Source organism: Centropristis striata, chromosome 7 (assembly GCF_030273125.1).
Source record: "Centropristis striata isolate RG_2023a ecotype Rhode Island chromosome 7, C.striata_1.0, whole genome shotgun sequence".
NCBI classification, from domain to species: Eukaryota; Metazoa; Chordata; class Actinopteri; order Perciformes; family Serranidae; genus Centropristis; species Centropristis striata.
Genome location: NC_081523.1, coordinates 29,889,571 through 29,912,631, shown reverse-complemented (window position 1 = coordinate 29,912,631; position 23,061 = coordinate 29,889,571). Strand labels below are relative to the sequence as shown.

Genomic DNA, 23,061 nt, shown 5'->3' with positions numbered 1-23,061 from the left:
GAGCTGTCCTGAATTCACCCCCTGAGCACAATGAGTTACTCCTCATCTAGATAACAGAACAGAGTTCTGTATCTGGAAGCCATAGTCTGTAGTCATGTCCTAGTTAACTTCCAATTCAACTGTGAATGACTAACACCTCAAAAGTAGAGGTATGTTTTCTTTTAGTGAAAATGAAATGGAAAACATGAACAAGTATGTTACTTACGGTAAACCTGCTGTAACCCGGCATTGAGAGAAAGAGAGAGAAGGTACAACAGAGGCTTCAATTCTCACATCGATCACTTCATCTCACAATCTAGTCAAATTATAGTCCAAATGAGTTGTTTCACGCCCTCGTTTCTCTCTCTCTACCCCATCTCTCTCACTTCTCTGTCTCTCGCTTGCTGTTTCTCAGCAGCACAGAGGAAAGGTCTTGGTTGTAGGAGGGATGACTGACAACAAAAGTCCATCCTCAGCAGTGTGTGTTGGGTTGGCTTGCATATGACTAAGCCTGAGTCATGTTTTTTTTTCTTTTCTTCTCAACAAAGTCCTGACATAAAAACCCTCACACACGGAAAACAAGCTTTTTCTTTTTTCTTTTTTTTTTTTTAAATATTACCAGTACAGCAGCAGTGGGAGGTCTGTGTGTGTGAAGCGCACAAAAGCAGAGAACAACTTGTTTGGTTTCAATGCAGGAATAATCTTTACCAGAACTGATGTGATTTCAATTATTTTGCTCCTGCACTCTCATCAGTGAGAGGATGTGTGCCATTTAAAAAAAAGCATTTTTCTAGCAGCCATTAAATAACTCACATGAGCATCACGGTCATGACATGAGGGTCCTTTCCTCCCATTTCTTCCTGTCAGCTGACTCCACCTCCTGCTCCCGTCTACCTCCACCCCCCCCCCCCCCCCCCCCCCCCCCCCCAACCCATATTGCCCTGCAGTCTAATGGCATCAAGGTCATCTGATCTGACACACTCTGCGACTCTCTCACTCTCCTTCCCCCCTTTCCCTCTCTCCCTTTTTTGCTCCCTGTCGCTTTATCCCCCACCAACACGTCTGCCTGTTTCTCATCACATACACACAGAGGCAAAGACACTTCACAAATGCACACACCGGCAAATCCAGAGGCGCACTTTAACGATTTTCTCTGGGCACACACACATGCTAGTATGCATACAGTATTGGATTGTTCACAGAGGGTCACCGGGTTTATTGGTGGGCAGGACAAGAAGCTGCAGAGCTGCACCGAGCACATCGAACTAAACGATGCAGAAGCAACACAAAGTGTTTCAGCCTGGCTAAACAAATAGGACTAGTATCTTATCTGTTATTGTTATGATAAGTTCATTATTATTTTTTAAGCAGAGTTTTTTGCCTATTAGTTTTATATTTTTATAGACAAAATATCTTTCTATAATGACTGTTTACATATTGTACATATTTAATGCATCACCTTGTTATTTCAACATTGCATCTGTCTGGCTGTTTCTCTCTTTGTCTTTGCTTTCATTGCCATCTGCCCTCCTTCTCTACTCCACCCCCGACACGCTCCCAGGCAGGATGGTGTTAGGTTCAGGGTGTGTTTGGGTGTAGATCGTAGTGCTGAGTGTAGGGTATCCAGTCTGAGTCATACCTCCTGACTTTCGGCACGTGCAAGTCGGCACGAATAGCCCAGCTGGGGAAGGCCTACCCCCCCTCTCTACAGCACTCCTCACAAAGAGAAAGGGAGGAGTGGTTTCGGAGGGAGGAGAGAGAAAAAAATGGAAAGGTGGTGATGGGTGGGGGGCTGTTGGGCAGGGTGGAGCTGCAAAAAAATAATGAGGAGGAGGAGGAAAAGGAGGGGGCGCTGTTTTTTGAGAAGCAGCTCTTTGTGCCTGAGGTTTGAAGGAAAGGAGTGTAATCAATATACAAAAATATGTTTTTAGGTCTAAGAGACAAAGAGAGTGCACAACAGATGGAAGGGAAATTGATTTAAAACAAGTGAATTAAAAATTGTTCAAAAAGAGGAAAAGAACACTGTGTACTACTACCTGCCAGGCTAATGGGTGCCAAGTCATGAAAAGAGCTGAGCTGACAAAACTAATTGGACAATGATGTAATCATTAACAGAACATAGTTGTTTCAAATACTAGCGCAATTTTGTTCAGGAACACATCACAGCCTGAATGATTATGTGATGACTTTTAGAGAGAAAATTACGGGGTTTAAATTAGAAATGGCACAGACGTGAGAGAGAAAGCAAGAGAAACCTTCCTCTGCTCTGCACAGTGGCTGGTTGCCAGCCTTGTCTCTCTCAGGACTTGGGCTAAGATTAGCTTCCCATATGTTCAAGTCAGGCGTAGCCGGACTTAAAGGGCCAGTGCTCCACTGTGCGCTATGAAGCCATGTAGTGCTTTACATACACTAAATCATCCAGATTTACAATCAAGGAACCAATGTACTTTTAAGCATTCAAATGAAAGAGTTTTAATATGAGGATTAAAAAAAACTGAGTGCATGTCAGTTGTATGCCTTGTTTGACATTACAATCGGCCCAATCCTTCACCTTATCTGGAGAGATCAGCCTCCACTGGATTCATAAAAATATACTTTTTTTTCATCCATACTTTCATGTGCGTGTTCCAATAGCATGTGATGAAAACTCCAACAGCTGTGCCACTGTGTTACATAAAACCTGGCAGCGTCGGGCAGCAGTGGGATTCAGGATTGTATAAAGTGGATGCCCAGTGGGAGCAGCGGAGCAGTCACCAGAGAGGTGAGAGTTAAAGAGCTTGAGCAACAGCTGAGGGCTCCTCCCCCTTCTTCTTTCCATTCATTTTTTATTAACTGCGGCACCAGGCGGCCGACAACCTCCCTCCGACATCAAACACTGATACCACCAATGATGCCAACAAGCCACCAACCACAACTGGCCGTGCCACGCAGGGTATTGATCCAACCCAGGACTTTGTGTGGGTAAAGTCCAGTCATGTTCACTGGCACATACAGGAGTGTAGGAGCACAGACAGAGCAGAGACGAGCATCAGCTAATTGCCATTAATTAGAGATGAAACCTGACAGTAGCGCAGAGCAGTCCCTACAGTCCATATACATAATGATTGTATGCAAGTGAGGCAATTGTTAGTGACTATATACATTAAAATGTCACCTGAAATCCCATGAGGATTTACACAATGTAATGTTTAAGGTGTTTTTATAACTATTAGAGGAAGTGACAGCCACTTGAATTTTTACACAACTCACTGTAGATATAACAACAGTTCAGAGTGCGGCTGAAGCCGACTCTTGCATGCAGAGTTGTTGTCAAGGCTAACTGGCTAAATGTAGTCCGTCTGCAGACAATGATTCACCCTAAACTTAATTCATATAATCAGTACTATCAGGCCAATGGAAAAAGAAAGTCGCGTCACCAAGGACACTGAATTAATTAATCTAAATTAATGTTTGTTGATATGCTTGATATAGTAATCCTATCATGACTACATTATGTATTGATCATAATCCACTTTCCTTAAACATGGACTGCAATGGGAAAATTAGATCCACATTCATAATCTTACTTAAGATCTAACTTAAGTTTGAGTTAAAGTCCAGAACAAAGCAACACCAAGATCAAAAATAAACTCTGAACATAAACTGACTTCTAGTATATTTGTTGACTATATGTCACATTTAAATCAGCCATTAGATCACTAGTTGTGTGTGAAGGCCCATGAGAAACAGAGCTACAGTTCTTTACTGACTGAGTGGAAACCTTACAGAGCAGTAAATACATCGAAAGCCAACGCTGAATGGAAGAGGTGATGTCAAACCCTCCACTTCCTGACTACATACCGCTTACTACACAAATACACACATGTGGTGCCGGCTAGTTGGTCATGTGACCAACCTTGGATGCCGGACTTGAGCTAAAATTAAAGCAATGATGTCATCAGACATTCAGTGTTGCCACGGAAACTAGGTCAGTGTTAACCCTTTGCGGACGAGGCTGGGGATTCCACGCAAGGCTCAACATATGATTAACAAACGTTCCATCTGCCGTCACGCAGTCAAGAGTGTTTCTACTCTGCTTCTGACTCTTTCCCACCACTGTACTGTGTGAAGTTCATCTCATGTATAGAAAGAGGAAATCCTGTGTATGGGCGTGGAAAAAAAAGAATCACGCGAGTGCAGTCTCTCATGTAACCTGTTGTGGTGAATTCCATATTCAGTTTTACTTCCTGAACAGCAAAACTGAAAATAAATCATTGAAAGTGACTTGCTTTTAACCATGTCTGCTATCACGGAATGTTTTTATGTTCTAACATCTTGGAGCTGGGTCATGAAAATACTTAATGGTACTATAGAACTACTTATTTAAATTGGAAAAAATAGTGCCCTCAGCTTGCTGGGTGTAGACCGGGTTTGTCTTTGTGTAACCAGGGAAATGTTTGACAAGGAAGCAGATCCTCACGAGATAAACACTCCACGAGGACCTTGACCCTCTACAAACAGGCACTCAGGAAAGCCACAAAGACAGAGAATACAAACTTGTTAAACACAGTCTACAGCGCTTCTCACGACAGGACACTACTGATTTTATTCCCTGCAAACCAGATGGTCCGTATATACGTTGTAGATTAAGGGACAGCCAGGACAGGGATTAGAGTAGGCTTAGAGTATGTCACTGAGCTAAAACCCATTCATGACATTTGAAACTGATTGACTAACCTATATTTCATCACTGTTGGCATAAATGTCCCTGAGCATATCTTGTCACTTCCATACTTCTCGGTTTACTGCACTGCAATGTATCACTCGGGTGTGAAGTCCAATCAAAGCTTTCTTTCTTCTACTAGAGGACATCACGAGATTCTTATAACTCCAACAACAGCTTGTTTTGGTGCTCAATAAATCCTTTCTCTATGAAGCCTCGCCCGCTCAAACTTCCTTTCCACATAAACACACAAGCGTGCCCCGACTCGGCAAGCTGGAGAACAGCAGCTCTCAGCGGCCACACGCCACAGGTTACTACGCCCGACAATCAAACACGTACGCATGCGTGACCCACTAACTTTTACTCCCTTTACCTCATTTGACTCCAGAACCTAGGAGAAGAAGGACGGCCCCCTGGCTCCTGAGCCAGCGCGTAGGGTTCCTCCTCCTCCTCCCTCCTCCTCTCCCTGGTCTCTTGTATCTACACATGCCTGACTCTGGCACCAATCAGCGGGAAGCGTGGGACGCTTTAAACTGAGGACGCCGCCACTTCATCACTGAGGCGCTCAGATCACCGCGGCTTGGAGATAAAGCCGAAGTTTAATATAGACGGCTTCCGAGGCATGACTCGGATGAGAAGGCAGATGCCTGAAGATGTCTAATGCACCTTTATTCCAACCCGCGATGATATCAGGGCTGTAATGAGCTCATATGTTCGCCGGAGAGAGCAGCAAATCTAATGACAACCTAGCAACACAGCGGTGACAATCACAGATTTTCATGCTTAAACCCGTTCACTACAAATACATATAACAAACTCATTTGTGAAAATGCACGTGCAAACAGACACAGCAACACGAAAAGTAGAAGAACTGGTCGCTGCATTGACAAACCACCACATTTAGAGCTCCGCTGCTCTGATGACCCAACAGCTGAGAATCAAGCATAATGGACGGACATTACACACAGATGACACAAACTCAATGCCCTCTCTTACCTCAGCTGCCAGTTCACAGATTCTGGAGCCGCCTCGTCGGTTGTCTTCAAAATATTCCACCTGTACAGCCATTGAACAGAACAAGAGAGGGGGGAGTTAGATGAAGACAGATGGGAGGGGGGGGGGGGGGGGGGGGGGGGGGGGGGATAACAATCAATAGAATAATGCGACAAGGGCCTGTTCAAAAGACTCGTCATTAAGGACAGCGGGAGCTCCAGTACAACATGTATGTCTTTTCACACACAATCTCCTGCTCATTCCTGTCATCTTCAGCGAGCATCAAAACGCAGCCGTGCACGCAAATGTCTTTTCTTTGATTTGTGTTCAAACAGTGAGCAGGCACTTCCCTCTGCTGCTGGGACAGAGAATGGGAGACAGCAAAGCCAGATTCAATTTCAATTATAGAATTATGTAATGTCTGTATCCCGACCTGGCGCAGCCTTCCTAATATATGCATAACCCAGATTTTTAAAGGGTAAATTGGCACAACGTGTCAGTGAATATATGTTAGCTGAGAGTTAGATGCAATAGATGGAAATGATCAAAGCAGTGCTGATTATTGTACAACAATAGTATCTTCTTATTTGGCACAGCATGCCCCCCTTGTCTACATGGCCCTGGCTGTCTCAATGTTAAATGATGTGTTTTGTCTCGAGCTGTTCCCCAGTCCCGCCAACCTCACCCCCCCCCCCCCCCCCCCCCCACCCACTCCCCCCCACCCACCCACCTATCAATCCTAAAATAGTCTGGAGTGATGAATATTTACCCTCCAAGCCTCTGAGCTGCCTTGGTTTGTACTCCTCCGTCCGCTGGTCGAATCCCCATCAGAAGACTCGGGCTCCCTCTTGTCTTCACCTCTATCCCTCTATCCCTTTCTTCTCGCTCTTTCTTTCTCTCTCTCTCTCTCTACCTCTCCACTCTTCTCTCTCGGTCTCTCTCTCTCTCTCGTCTGTGTTCCAGCAGCCCATTCAGGAAGCCATCTTGTGTTTTTAATCTGGTTTTACATGAGCCCTCGTACGCACGTTCTCTCTCTCTCTCTCTCCCTCTCTCTCTCTCCCTCTCTCTCTGTCGCTTGCTCTCTTGATCTACCCCCCTCCCTCCCTCTCTCTCTCTCTCTCCTGCTAGTATGCCAATAGGTCTACCGCACACACGCTCATACACACACACACATGATCGCTATCGCTCCTTCCTCCCACTCGTTCATTTTTTTTTCTCTTCTCCTTCTGCATACATGATGTCAATGCCCCCTCAGCCGCCCCTTCCCCCTTTCTCTCTCTCACTCTCTCTCTTCAAACATATACACTGATGAACAAATGTACACACACGCACACAGAGCTCGCCGGAGAGACGTCACACTAGAGATAGCACACAAAGGCAGCCCGTCCACCAATCAGAGGCCAGGCTGGGCTCTGCTGCTAGGGTGAAATAGAAGGAGAGGGAGCGAGGACAGAGAGAGAGAGAGAGAAAGAGAGAGAGAGAGAGAGAGAGAGGAGAGGAGAGGAGAGGAATTGGAGCTAGTAAAAAGAAGAGGTTAAAATAAAAAGGGAAGGGGTGTGTGTGTGTGTGTGTGTGTGTGTGTGTGTGTGCAGCACCATAAAAGAGAGGCTGACATAAAGAGACAGAGTGAAGGTGGACGGGAGGTGTGTGTGTGTGTGTGTGTGTGTGTGTGTGCGTTGGGGGGGATGGGTCCTCTCTATGCCTGTCAATTATCTCCTCGAACTCTCCTTCCCTAAACAATGCCTCTGGTATGTGGTATCACTGAGCACCATCTGTGTCAGGGCTGCCTGCAATAACTGGACTGGACTGCGCAGCACGCACACACACACACACACACACACACGCACACACACAAACACACACACTCGTCTACACACAGACCCTCTCAAACACCCTCACAACACCCCCTCTGACAGACACAATGCACAATTACACAGCACAGCCCAACATGCTGACTCAAAGCAAGTGAAAATGAGCACAATGCCACTGATACTGTGCCATTTTATAGGAAAAGTACACTTCATTAAAACTACAGAAGCGATTTATAAAGTAATATAAGGTCATCAAAAAAGTTGTGTTGTTAAATGTTCACTTAATGAAATCAGTGATCTCCAAGGATACACGTGCAAACACTTTGTAAGCTGCCCAGGGCTTGCATTTCCTTTACACACAGTGTGTGCCAGAACGACATACCAGGCATATTCTGGAAGCCTGTGTTCATAATGTTTACATTCTGAGTGTGAAAGATCATCTCCGGCTTTTTAAACCAGACATGAGCGTGCATGCTTGCCGAACATAACCACAAAACCAAGGGGAAATGGCTTTGTCCCAACAAGTAACCGTGTAACGCTGCCTTGATTAAAAAAAAACTGCCCATGATCTTTTGTAAAATGGGAAGTTTAACAAAAAAAACAAAAAGTGCACCCAATCAGTCTGTTAAGATATGAAAAACAGTGTACGTGCCAAAGTGTAAAGGGCTAATGAATGACAACACAAGACAAAAGTCAGCATAAGTTCATGCAGGCTGGCGGAGACACAGCGGATCGAGGCAAAACGAACAGCCAGAGACACAGAAACAGAGAATCGAAAAAGAGAGAGGGAGCTAAAGTGTGGCGTGGTGAGGCGAGGCAGCCACACAGTGACACAGCATTTGTAGTGTCTGTCTGACGCTCTCTATGGCATGGGAAATCCCCTCTACTGACGTCAGACGGCCCACGTGCTTGTATGAATGTGTGCGCGAGTGAGTGTGTGTGTTTGTGGTAAACTGGACAGCGAGAGCGGCTGCTTGGCTTCAATGTGCTTCGCTACAGGTGGAAGGTGTAGTAGGCGACTTGGAGCAGCGTACTAGCGTAGTCGCAGTACGAGCGAGTAGAGGAAGAGTAACTGTAGTTGTGAGTTCATAACAATAGTTTAGTAATGAATCTATCACAGCGAGGCAACACCTGTCAAGGGAGGCGTGTTACAAATTATCTGACTTTGCGAGTGAATCTAATGAAAAATCAGGAGGAAGAAACATAATGTAGCACGTTTCTCCTTTCCTCCTCTTTCATACTTTCACAATGGACACCTTGCGATCACTGACAGAGCGTAATCACTCACAGACACAAATCCCATCTACTCCTACACAACATCATAATCCTGGCGTAGACATGCCTTCATTCAACCTTGTTTCATTCACAAACCCCGTTTGTTGCTGCTGCAAACCCCAAACCAACTAACCCCCCGCGCGCACACACACACACACACACACACACACACACACACACACACACACATACACACACACACACACACACACACACATATATAGACAGAGGAAGATGGGGATGCTGGGTAGTTTGTCAGCAATTAGTCTAATTAGTCTATTTAATTGTATTGATGAGGCTGGTCTGCCCTACTCTTTATACTGCACTGCACATCCTTATTGAAACCCCTGTCCTCTATTACATAAACATGAATAATTAAAGTCACCTGCTTCAATGGCTAAACCTGGAAAGACATTTCTAAGCAAATGATTGCCCGTATGTAATCTCAACCAGGCTATTAAATAAGAAAAGTGAACATGAAGTAAAACACACACTGTATGTAATGGTCATATTTAGTCTGTTGTAATAGGTCGTACATGTAATAGATTAGATAGCAGTACATTTTTAATCAGACCGAGGTTAAAGCTGCTGCGCGTATTCACATTGAACAACAGTGAGCAGTTGTCACAGGAGAAGATGGAGGATGCTGTTGCCAGGCAATAAAGGACACACTGTAGAGATGGAACAATAAAGATCTGATAAAATATCAGTTCTGACTGTCAGAGACGGCTTGGTCATAACTGTCCAGTGTCTAGTTTTTTTATGTGTTGTCTTTTTTGTTGTTGTTGTTGTTGGTGCTTTTTGTTTTGTTTTTTCATTCCCAGTAAACTTAACATCACTGCCTACCATTATAGAATGATCTATGATCTATATGGCTGCATGGATAAACAGATCTAGTAAAACAAAGTTGCTGAAATGCCGAGACGGAGAACACAGTCATTATAACTTGGACTTAAGTCGACTCAAGTCACTGTTTTGATGACTTCAACTATGACAGAAAATAAATGACTTGAGACCTGACTTAAATGACTTGTCTGTGTTCATTTCATGTTTTTAGTTTAAATATTAAATGTAAAACATTAAAAATATTCCATGTTGTTGATGTTTCTATTAAAAGTGTGTAGAGTTGCAAAGGGAATGGAACATTTTCTGTAAATTTCCAGAAACTTTCTATGGGAATTTTGAAAATGTATTATATCGGATGGCGCACGTGCAATTTTCCTGTAGAATACAGGAAATGGCTTGTAACAATATTAATGCAATGGCATGAACAGATATATAGTTAACCTGGCTAAACAACTTGAATGGCCTTCAAAATATTTTACAATTAATGTACAGAAAAAACAGCATCACATATGAGGTAGCTAGCATCTTGATAAGAACTTCATAAATGGTCAATGAAATGATGCTAACTTATCAGCTAGATATCTACTGTAAAGTTAAACATTAATACCATACATGAAATATATTTAGCCCATAATATCAGTCAGCAGTTTAGTCCCTTTAATTCCCATAAATTCCTGTGAATTCCATGGAAAGTTTACAACTTTAAAAATTCCTGAAACTTTGCAATCCTACTAGTGGGTGTAACGTTACCTATAACTACTTCATCAAACTGTGTTCATCACAGATATTTTTTATTTATTTTTCAATATGGGAGGATTTGTATTTTTTGCTGAACAGAATGGGAAAGCCTTCTGCTTGATAGGCTACAGCTCAAGGCCTTGAATCTTGACTCAATTTTGATAGCAGGTAAACGCACCGAGACATGAGTCAAATGGAAATGATGGAACCTTCTGAAAACAGTGGAGTTTGTAAATTGTAGCAACAGATAGTTTGTGAATTTAGTATAGTTTGTGACAGTTTTCTACACAGAAATGAAGTGAAGTCAAAGCAACACTGCTCTCACAGACATTCACTGATGGTGTTACTTTGAGCAGTCACAACGGAGTACAAACCTGACCTGAAAAGGACTGTGGAAACAAGGACTTGCAGGTGTCACCAAGTGACATAAAATGAGGTCACAGACATTTCAGACCTATGAAAACTGTTAGGACATTAGGTCATTAGGCCTGTCAGTCACTGTTGCTGATGTAGTGTGTGCATGCGGCTCTTAAATGTTTTTCAATGTTTTTGGTTGTTCATGCTGGACAAGTTGGCCAACCATGTGCTAGAGGAACAGTCAGCGATTACCAAAGTTTGTAGGATTCATCCTCTAGGAACAGGGCTGGACTGGCCATCTGGCGTACCGGGCAAATGCACGGTGGACCGACAGGTCTTTTGGGCCGAACGACTTGAAAGAACTAAACACATTTTTTTATTTTTTATTTATTTTTTGGTTTGACTGACTGCCCAATGGCCAATAAATCAGGTGGAGGGAGGGCCAAAGGCCAAGGCCCCTCCTCCTTGGCCCCTTCTACTGTCAATCAGCCAGTCACGTCACGGCCCGCACTATGGCCCTCATTTATCAAACGAGCGTACGTCAGAAAGTGAGCGTAATGTGGGTGTAAGATGATTTCTACGCAAGCCTCGGCATTTATCAATATGGACGTGAGCGGACGGTACGATCAGATCTCACGTCTGCTCTCAGCTCGTGTATGCAAATTTGAGTCAGCGTGAAGTCCACACGTCTGAGTCGGAGAATTGATCTTAGACTATTGCATCGATGCCTGGAGCTGATAAAACTCTGTGGTGTTTTGATTTTTAATAGTGACAAAGCAAAACATGTTTAGACTACATAATTTATCATTAAAACATGATCCAAAAATAAATACACCCTGCGATCGTGAAATTCTTTAAACAGAATACCAGCCGAGGATATTAAATGTTGTTGTCTTCTGCTGTTTACTGTTATCCAGCTCCGACACCGGAGCATCAGCGTCTCTTTTACCATCGGTGCTGCCAGAATAGAAACATTTCCAATCAGCGCCGTCACACGCTCCTCTGAATAGGACATCATTATTAGTAAATGTAAAGAGGTGAATAATATATCTCCATCATAATAATAGCAATATTCGGATATTATATAGATTATTAGGCTTTATATATCACGATGTAATTACTCAAACCTCGCCGGGAGTTTAATAGTCCGCTACTCTGCTGACGGCACCACTGATTTCCTTCTTTTTCACTTTTTATGCTGCCAAACAAAACCAGTTTGTTGTGTTGCAGCTGTTGGACGTCAGCGTTTCACTTTCTGACTGAGAAATTCCTCTTCTTTTAGAATTAAAACTTACTTTAAAACATTGTTTACCTCCTTCAACCAAAAAGCTGAAAACTTTTAAGTCCGTGCTCCAAATGTAAAATATTCAGTGAACTTGTTTGAGTTTATAACTATAAGTAGGCTACTTTTATTTCATAAACCTCCGTCGATATTTCCGTCTATATTGCCCCTATTGTTAATTGTAACGGTGCACTTTGCTAATAAAGCTGAGTTTAGAGGGTGAAAAAATCCTCTTTTTGGCCGTATTGCGCCCTTCGGTGTCGTAAACTCTGAAGACGAGTCTTCTGAATCGGGTATATATTAGGGCGTGGTATTTAAATTACGCATTTTTCGAGCCGCCACATTTATCAACAGCCGATCATTCTTACGCTGTGATTGGAGAGATACGATCGTTTGATAAATCACACGTGGACCCTGTCGTAAGACCAAATATACACTCGGATCTGCGCTCGTTTCTACGCTCGCTTGATAAATGAGGGCCTATGTGCGCACTGATGACAGTAAGTTTGGCACGTCTGAACTGTTAATGGATTTTAACAGTTATGGACTTACACTTAATTACTTAATTGGTCGAAGTTCATTGACTGGCACAGCAACATGCTTGGCTTGCTGTTGTTACCAGTTTAACATTCTAGTGCCTCGTCATAATTACATGTTGGTCAGTCCTGTTAGTGTTTAGAAGCTAATTTGCTGTTGCCTGTGCCAGCGTGATCAGTTGTTGATTTGGAGGTGATAAACGGACCAGCAGTTAGACGTGAAGGTTATGATATTAGTGTTAAATGTGCTAGTTGGACATTTCTGTCTCTGCACTGAAAAAAGAAAATAGTTGAACCAACTTAATTGAATTGTTTCATTTGGTAACACCTAAATGAATTAAGTTCTTTCAAATTAATTTAATAAGTTAGATTAACACAATTGATTTTAAATTAATTTGAAAGAACTTAATTCATTTAGGTGTTACCAAATTAAACAATTCAATTAAATTGGTTCTTTTTTCAGTGTGCAGGGTAATTTGCCCACCAAAAGGGATCTTTTTCAATATGTAACATTTGTTTCTTGAGCATTAGTTTAACACCATTTTACAGTGAGCAATAAAGCTTTCACTGTACTTTTACAATACTGTGTGTTCTTTAATTTTCTACTGCAGGCCTACAGCCTTTCTTTGTTGTGCTGCATGTTATTGCATTTATAAGAGTGAAAGCTATCCATTTTGACTTCCTGCGTTTTGATTGGCACTCTGGGAGGAGGGCTGCCTTATGTAGCCTAAATGTAGTGTAGTGTGGAGTAATATGGTTGGTATATCTACATGTTCAGAAGAGCACTAAGTTGGTGAGTTATCAGTTGTGGTGGGCCGGTTGGGGCAAAAATCCCAGGTCCCAGTCTAGCCCTGTTTGAGAACCATCATTGTCTGTACAATTGTTTGAGCCAATCCATCAATCAGATGTTTTTTTAATACAGTTAGACTATTTGGATCCAATGGTGGGTCAAGTGAGTCTGAGTGTTACTGCTCTTTCAATTTAACCATCGCTTGTTCACATTTAGAGCAAACCCAAAGATCCCTATGTCCCCAGAACCTTCATGACAGAGAGTGTGGAAAGATGCTGGAGGAAGAATGAAATGGGAGGAAATGGTTTGGTTGAATAGGGGTAGAGTTCCCTCAGAGGTCAGGGGGTTTGAAATATGAAGGCTGTAAACTTCTATTACCACTCAATAGCAGGAGAGTCTTGCCACCAAATAGTGACAGTAGTGCACGTTTCTATCCCATAAACCACTAAAACAACTTCTAGGGGTTTTTTTTCTTTTAATATCTAATTGTTTTCCTGGAAACTATTCAGACTTTGCAAGAGACTCCCATATTTTGTTGCTGCCACTGAAACTTCTTGTCAAACAGGACAGGATAGGCCTCAACAAAGCTGATGGAAACCCTGATTTCCTGTTTGTGGCCAAACAAACCTTGTGCCTTTTCCTCTTGACTTAAGCTCTATTCTTGAACACCAACATGTCACATCTTTGTATTTTAAGTTATCTGCGCCTCTGATCTCCACCTTTGAACATAGTTAGTATTGGGGGAAGTACAGCATGTGTCTAAACAACAGTAAAATCCCTTTACCGCAAGTTCTGATTTGGCACATTAAACACAATGGCAAGTCAGACAGTTGCTGGCCTTTTTGACAAACTTGGATATAACTCAGGTTATGCTACACTCTAAACACTAGCAGACGAGGTGCAGTCTAACAACTATAGACTGACCCTTGCGTTTACTTGATCAATACTACTTTGATATGAAAAGTCCTTAATCTGAATTGATTCTTGTAAAAAAAAATTGGAATGGATTCCACCACTAGTGTGCAATAAAAATTAAATTTCAATATAAATCAGCATTTAAGTGTTGTGCTTTAGTTCTATAACTGGTCTACACTCTCAGTTAATTAATCATGTGTACATTGTAATTAATAAAGTTTATTATGCATCTACAAATGTGTTCAGTCCGAACATGAGTAACACCTATAATTCAGAGTAATGCTTGTTTTAATTTAGGTGGAAAGCCAGTAAGAGTCTATATTAACTGTGTTGCCTCACACACTCTTTATACACTCTTAATGTCAATGACTGTCATGAATCAGTATTGTGCATTTTGGTTAAAAAGAAAGAGCAATTACAACTTTTGTAACATAGTTTTGGTTTATACGTTTCAGATCTAAAATCATTCAACATACCTAATTTGCTGCAATTTTATAAAGACGAGAAGACATGCTCATGAGGAAAATAGCAGATTTTTTTCTAACAACAGCCATCTTATATAAAAGGTGTGTTTCCTCTTTGTGTTAACACTGTAACCTTATTTCTCAAACATGTTTACTGAGCTATTTTCAGTTATAATTTTGAAATTATTGTATAGTTTCTAGATAGTTGTGGGTTGGTGCTGGTGTTGAGTCAGGACGAGATCAGAACGCCAACACTGGTCTTGCACTGGCTGGATCTGAGTCATTGCAGCTGCTACTTAAGGTCTATCTCTGGACGACTGCTGCAAAATGCATATAACAGAAACACAGTACGTGTGGAATCTGTTGTGGTGGGTTTTTTTGCGGTGGTTTGTTTACATTAGCGGGCTCTATTTCTTAGCTAACATGAGCTAATGTTGCACTGACAGCATCCAATAACAAGGATGTGTTGAGGCAACAAGTACTAGTAAATCACAGCACAGTAGGGCGGGACTAGACACTAGGGGTGTGACGAGGTCTTGTGCCACGAGATCTCGCGAGATTAAAGTCGACGATATTTCTTGTTACGTTAAAAATCAGTCTCGTGAGATTTGTGAGTTATCAGACTTCTATTTGTTACCTGTGGGGGCAGTAAAATGAAAAGAAGAAGAGGAGGGGAAGCAGCAAGCAGCCAGAATGACGTTGCAGAGGCTCCTTAAGAAGAGTAAGAACGAATCTAAGCAGCACAGTCCTCCTGCAGCAGTCTCTCCCAGCTGCAGAGCCAGAGTCTGCAAATTGCTAATAGGCTAACAGTTAGCTCTGTAGCAGTACAGTGTGTATGTGCTGCTGCTGCAGGAGGTGTTCACTTAGCGATCTCTGTTTGTTTACAACAAGCACTCTGTGCACAGTTAGATGCCGGTTAATTCAAGATCGCTATGTTTATGATAATTAGCCATGCTGGTTTGTTTTGATCAGCTGCTGATGTTGTGCAGTTAGCGACGGTGGCAACAGTTGCGTCTCCCATGTTTAATTCGTCGTGTATGTGATCACGGATCACGGTCGAAATTGTTGCTAAGCGATTACCATACGTCACCTCCAGAGTCTCATTAATCCCTCTGGGGTTTTTTATTTTTTTTATTTATCTTATTTAAACTTTTAAAAGCCCATGCCTACATCATCCATGTAAAGAGTTATAATAAAACATTTCAAAACGCATGTGCAACTCGGTTAAATAAAAGTCTGTTTGTCCAGTCATATATTTTGTCATTGTAGTTTTCTTAAAATCTCGTCTCGTTCTCGTGAACCAAATATCGTGTCTCGTCTCGTCTCGTGAGCTGAGAGTATCGTCACACCCCTACTAGACACTCTTGCCGAAATAAATAACGCTAAAGGGAAACATATGATGTTCCTGGTCAGCATCACAGGTGAACTGACTTGTGACTGTGATTGGCGGAAACGCTATCACTGGTACGGATGGGCCATCGACTGGCCAATAAACTCACCTGACAGAGTTTTTTCACTGGTCTTGACCCATCGGGCCATTGCTTGTTAACCCTATGTGTTGTTTCTGGGGTTTTTAAATGTCAGTAATAATTAATAAAAAAATTGGCTTTGGAAATAGTTATGACATATATGTTTAATTTTAAAAATTGGTAATAGTACTGGCCAACTATTAATATCATATAGCAGCTCCTGCCATTTTGGTTTCTTGGCATAACAAAGAAACTGCCATCATGTCAAGTGAGAAAGTTAGACTGGTAATATGGGAATGTTGTTAACAGAAACAGCGGTATGGTGCTTGCTTAGCTGGCTGCCAGCCCTCAGAGGAGCAGTAAGTGTCCATTCCTTGGTCATGCTTCAAAAGCCTGTTTTTTCCTGCTTCTCCTCCTCCAATACTGCTGACCATTTACTGCATCTTCCCATCCTCCTCCTTGACTTTACAGCCCATCCCCCCCATTTAAGACGCTGATGCATGTACAAACACACAAAGCCACACACACACACCCACACGTGCACTTCCATTTACACACAAGTGCACACTTTAAAAACATGCACTCTTTCTCTTTCTTCACACACCCACACACACAAATACAAACTGGTCTAAGGTTAACCCCCACCCTTATTCGTCGGCTCAGAGGTCAAAGGACAAAGCCCAGGCAACTGCAGGAATTCTCCACTGCTGCTGTTTGGTAGCCTTCACAGTCTCTCAGTCAGTGCAAACACATATGCTGTCCACCCACAGTTTGTTTAAACAGGCTAAAACTTTTCCAATGCGTTATCTTGAGGATAATATTAAAGTAGGATCGATTAGAAGGATTCGATTGGAAGGTTAACCATCTGTATCTTCAGCACACACAACAAGCCAATACTCATACTCCCATTTTTATCAACTTCCTTAACCCCTGGTTCATCCTGACTGTTTTAAAGTAAGTTCAGACTTTAAGTACATCAGTGTTTGTGTTGACAGATTCACTGTGAGCTTTAAAACATCCTCATACTGTAGTAGAGGGCATGTGTAGAATCAACCAGCAGTGCTGAGACAGCATTAGTGGTTGTGAAACATATAATAATATCTACTATGATGTAAAGATGTATTTTTGCTCTCTGTACTGACTGAAGTACTGAAGTGCACTCTGTGCTGGAGGTTTATGGTTTTTTTTAAAATAACTTTTACGGTGCTGTAATTTATTGATGCTATGTTCACGTCGTCCAACAGCAGCACAGCAAATAACATCACCAATGACAGTGAATCATCTACTAGTCATTCTGTTACAACTGGAACTGGTTGTTCCCTAATGCGTGATTATAAGCACTAATAAGAAAATGCTCACCACACAGATTGCCAAATAGGGAGTTAGTAAATGAGTACTGTACTTCTAGAAGACTGTTGCAGACCACGCTTCAAACCATTAACCATCCACCAGAAAATCATTAAAAGCATGTTGCCCTCATGGTTTGAGTCTACAATAGTCAAGATTCATCCTGTGATCGTCATCAGAAAGTGACTCCAGGGGCCAGTTTAATGACAACGAGACCACTTTCGTCATCTTTTCTATATTCTGCAATATTCTGTTGAAGTACTGGAGCTTTTTATAGTAGCCATGCTTTATAATTGCATTGTCTAATGTGCTATTTGTTTTAGTTGTTATCGTGTAACCAGTAAGTAGTTAATGACGTTTAAAAGCACACAGTGTTGCATCATGATTTAAGTGTACTCCATAAATATATTTGAGTTGGCAGAACACCCGCTTCCATCTGTTGTGGCTCTGTTAAACAGCAGTTAATGTTCACATGCAGACGCTCAGACTGAAGAGGAGTTGCAATGAGGAAAGAACCAAATTAAACTGAATATGTACTTTTTAAAAAAAATGAGTTTGTGGATTTCATTTTAGTGCAAGTCCCACATCAATGTGTCATTTGTCATTTGGGTAAGTGCTAGAACATATACACACTTTGCATATATTCCACATGCTCCTGACTAGCCCTGCAAAACCCTGCCTGAGGACAGACAGGTCCAGGCTTGACAGATAAGGAATGCTATTAGTGGCACAAGCAGCTACAAAGCTTAATGCTATCCGTCTGAATGGACATCTCAAACATGATGTGTGTGACATCTGTAAAGTTCTGTAATAAAAGTACGAATGGATACACTCCCTACTCCCCTAGAGAGTGTCTGAGACAATATGTGCCATGCAACTTACAAAAATCACAAATTCTTAATACTATTGATATGATAACACAAATACAGTATTCCCATAAATAATTAGTGTAATATTATTGTACAGCAGCATATCTGTACCGAACTCACCTCCCACTCATTCTGTCTCTTCTTCAGCTTTTCACATTTACGCAGCTTGCAGATCTGTTTGCCTGTCTTGCGGTTCTCACAGTTTGCACAGGTGCCACAGTTCTCTTTGCGAAGGCAGGGAGTGCAGTTACCACATTTCTTCCTCCTTTTTTTCTGGAGGTCAGCAGCATCCAGAGAGGAATCGAGGGGAGGCAGAGAGAAGAGCCCTGCCTGCTGGTGCTCGGTCTCAATATATTTGCTCAGAGGAGACGTCTTCTCTAAAGACTTCCGGTGCAAGTGGAGAGACTGAGCCTCCTCTTCGTCCATGGAGAACTCATAAATGTCTTTAGGGGGCGGACCAGGCCCGGACTTTGGCATGGGCATGGTGACAGTCCTCACTTCTGTCTCTTAATTACCAGAGTAAAAACACAGAAAAATGCAGTGATGTTTGAAAGGTTTGTGTGATTTTAACAATGGTTAAACTTGTCTCGATGTGTGCTGTTGACTTTGTCTTTCTAGATATAAAACCAACGAAAGCCTCAATACGTGACTCTGGGCTGTGTTGTCAAAAAAAAGTTAGCTTAATGTTCGTCTGGTCTTCTAGTCTGTGCCCTCCAGGGACAGTTTCATTATGATACTGTGTTCTTGGTGGCCCTGGAGAATCCTGGTTGTAACTTGGAGCTTGGAGTCCATCTTTCCCAGCTACCCTTTGGGATGGTTGGGGGTCCACCACAGTCTGGGTAGCATAGCTGGAGCCTGGAGAGTCATGGTGTTGTTTGCACAGCCTGAGAACAGTCTGCAAAACATAAAAGTATTTTTAAACAATGCTAGAATGCCACAAGAAAGTTTTCATACACATTTTTCTCTGGGTTTCCATTACCATGAATGTTTATGTCTTATAGTCAATGTCTACAGTACCTCCCTCCAACAACTCTTAAGAGCAACTGAATGGGCAATTTTTCTGTGTGCATTTGAAGAAAATTGGCTTTTTGATACTCCCCACTTAAAAGATGAAACACAGTTACATTGAATCCGAGTGAATCCTATTGAAAATGGTTCACATTAAACCTCCAGAAGCCAACTGTACTATGTCATCAAACAAAAACAGCAAATGGATATCTGTCTTTAATGGTGGACTTCTACATTACAGTCTAATTTAGATTATTATAATCAAGTAAATAAATATGGCTGGCTGGTGGTTGGCCAGACTTTGTTGCAGTCCCAAATCAAAACGACTCGGAGCAGCCGCTGCAGCTTTACATAGGCCTGCAGTGAATGATGCATATTTTACCAAACTGAAAGTTGGAGATGGCTAAACTTTTGGCTGCAAATTGCGGCCAGAGTATAACTGCAGCCAATCAGTAAACAGTCCTAAGACATGTTGATGTATGTCAGAAAGAATTGCTGCCTGAAACACATGAACAATAATGCTAAGAGCAATAGTTTATTGTATAACAATCATTTATCAGATTGACCAATTATTATCTTGTCGGATGTCACTTCATGACTCTGCCTGTACTTAAATAGTTGGTATAACTGGCTGTGTAGCATTTCCTAATACTAGATGCTTTGCTTTACATTACAGTTCAGTCTGACAGCCCTGATTGCTGTCTGGATGCTGTCTGGTTTCCAAACACAGCTGTCAGTTCGGTGCATGCAGTTGGCTCATAGCCAAACAGGCCTACGTGAGCAGTATGAGAAGATACTGGGTTTTAATGGCAGACCCCATTGATGGGGGGCTTATGTCTCCCTGAATGAAAGACGGGGGTTGAAAAGTTGATGCCAGGGACAGTCCTCTTTGTCTTGTGGTCACACACTCCAGTCAACCATCAATAAAGTGAATTGTGCTGAGAAAACCCAATGTTTCTTTGCTACTACTGCCTGTTTTTTTTCGATGAACAGCAAAGTAGCGGAAGTTAAAAGCCACTATAAAATATGCAGGCTACTTTTTTATTTAGTTTAACAGTACCCTGTGGGCTTGTACTTTAATATGGTATTTAAATTAGTGCAGATTTACACATTTAAACCTTACAGCTCTGGCAGGGTCTTTCATGGCGGGAAAATCACAAACAAGCTTTTAACGCTTGCTAATGTTTGTGGTTGTTAATTTCCCTAAAAGACTGGTATATAACAAAGTAGTTTCACCATTTAAATGTATAACAAAATTCGTCTTAAATTAACAAAATTAAGAGTAACTTAACTTAACTACAATTTTGAGTTACTTGTACATGACTTGTAGATTTCCACTACATTTTAAAGGCAAATATTGTACTTTTTACTCCACTGCAGTTAGAAGACAGGTTTAGTTACATTGCAAAAACGTGATCAATTTAAAAATGATTATGCAGGTTTAAAAATTAAACCCTATAACAGTATATTCGGTAGTTTAAATGAGCCCTACCTGGATAAACTTACATAAATACACTAAGAATAATAATACTAATATACCAGAAACAGTCCGAGTAGGGGCCATTCTGCATTATGAGTACTTTTACTTTTAATACTTTAAGTACATTTTGATGCTGTACTTTCACTTCAGTAAGTTTTGAATGCAGGACTTTTATCGTAATGGAGTAATTTCACAGTGTGGTATGAGTACTTTTTATAAGCACTAATAAGAAAATGTTCCCCACACAGATTGCCAAATAGGGAGTTAGTAAATGAGTACTGTACTTCTAGAAGACTGTTGCAGATCACGCTTCAAACCATTAACCATCCACCAGAAAATCATTAAAAGCGTGTTGCCCTCATGCTTTGAGTCTACAATAGTCAAGATTCATCCTGTGATCAATATCAGAAAGTGACTCCAGGGGCCAGTTTAATGACGAGACCACTTTCGTCATCTTTTCTATATTTTGCAATTTTCTGTCAAAGTACTGAAGCTTTTTATAGTATCCATGCTTTATAATTGCATTGTCTAATGTGCTATTTGTTTTAGTTGTTATCATGTAAGATATGCAGAATACCACTGTTGCCTCACTATTGACGAATAATTTTGTACAAAGTAAAATGTATGCTGCCAAACTCAAGTACTGTACTTAACTACAATTTTGATGACTTGAGGATTTCCACATATTTAACTTTTTACTTCTAATCCACTACATTTTAGAGGAAAACATTGTACTTTTTATTCTACTACAGTTAGAAGACAGCTTTTACTCAAGTAAGGGTTCTGAATACTTTTCCACCACTGTTTGCCAGGGCTCCCTTGAAAAAGAGGTTCTTCATCTCAATGGGATATTCCGTGGTTGAATAAAGGTTAAATAAAAAAAAAAAGTCCCACATTTAGCCAGGTGTTTAAGGTTACTTCAGACAATGCCATGACGTGGCACGCGCTCTTCCAGTTCCACCCGTGGTTAAATCAACACTTTGACTCTTCAGTATTGCCCCAGTCTGCAGGTGTAAATGAGCTCCCCTCTGCCACTGTTGTGACTGTTACTGTAAGTCCACGTGGTTACCGACAGGGAACTTTAAACGGCACTGCGGTGAGCCCGGCCGATCAAAGCAATCAGATAAAAACTAACAGGCATCCTTAGATCTACATTAGGATAATGCTCCTTATCTACAGCAGGATACACAAAACACATCAGAGCTGTGAACGGAGGCACTGGGATAATTGCTTTAGGTGACAAAAACAGCACATTAACCGGGTGCGAATACACACTTTTATTTGCATCCACGTGACAGCCTCAGACTTCGCTGCAGAGGTAAAAACCTGCTATCGATGGTTGAGATCGACAGATACATGTCATAATATTTATAAAAGCATTATTAATATCGATAGTCAACCAGGGTTTTCCTTTTTTGCAACTTCCAGCTGTTTTATAAATAAACTATAGCGAAATAACGCAGCTCAGAAACTTTGTTAGCTGGTCCTGCAAAAAAAACACGTATAAGGTCGTTAATCGACTAAACGTCGATGTCTGCACCATAGTAAAAAAATAATATGAATAAAAAACCCGTCCAAAATACTGAAATACGTACCACCCGATGAACTGGTCTTTAAATGCTTTGATATTCCTCTTCCCTCCAGCCGTCAAACGCGTTTGAAAAAATGAATAGAAATAATTTTTAAAAATCTAACAATAATACCCATAAGGCATTGGGAGCGAAAAAGAGCGCTAAAATACAACTTTCCCACTAATAAAAATCCTGGTGCATGAAAAGGGAGATGGGGTTAAAAAAAAGTTGTAGCCTAATGACATAACTCTGACTTTCTATTTGTGGTCGATGGTGCTGGAGGTTAAAACGAGAGAGAGAGACAGAGAGAGAGAGAGAGAGAGAGGTTGTATCTTTTGGAAGGGTTAAAGTCATCAGTAAATTATGGAGTGGAGTCCTGCCAGCTGGAGCAAGTGGGGGTGATGTCATACAATGGGGATTGTAGGGGTTAAAACTGGCCCATGAGGCTGACTTTAAGTGGTATTTTTTAGATCAAAGCATGATTTTTTAAATTGCCCTTATGAAGGTGTAATGACACTTCTGAGTTGGTCAGCTTGAATGTCAAAGAGTGGGTTATGATCAGATTCTTGTGAACTCATGCGTGGGTTTAAAACCAGATGTGGTGACATCATGAGGGGAATGAGGATCAG

General features: G+C 41.5%; 1 protein-coding gene across 2 annotated transcripts in view; it reads right to left on the bottom strand.

The window, feature by feature from the left end:
- Window positions 1–18,994, bottom strand: part of tet3 (tet methylcytosine dioxygenase 3) — a 48,212-nt gene extending 29,218 nt beyond the window's left edge. Inside the window, exons 1-2 of one of the 2 annotated variants that reach the window (XM_059336533.1) lie at window positions 18,485–18,994; window positions 5,678–5,737 (exon numbers count right to left, since the gene is read on the bottom strand). In XM_059336533.1, coding sequence (XP_059192516.1) covers window positions 5,678–5,737; window positions 18,485–18,856 — 432 coding nt within the window. In that variant the 5' untranslated portion in view covers window positions 18,857–18,994. Of the gene's footprint in view, window positions 1–5,677; window positions 5,738–6,443; window positions 6,645–18,484 lie in introns of those variants that run through there. The other variant, XM_059336531.1, reaches the window with a different exon arrangement.
- Between the last annotated feature and the right edge of the window lie 4,067 nt (window positions 18,995–23,061).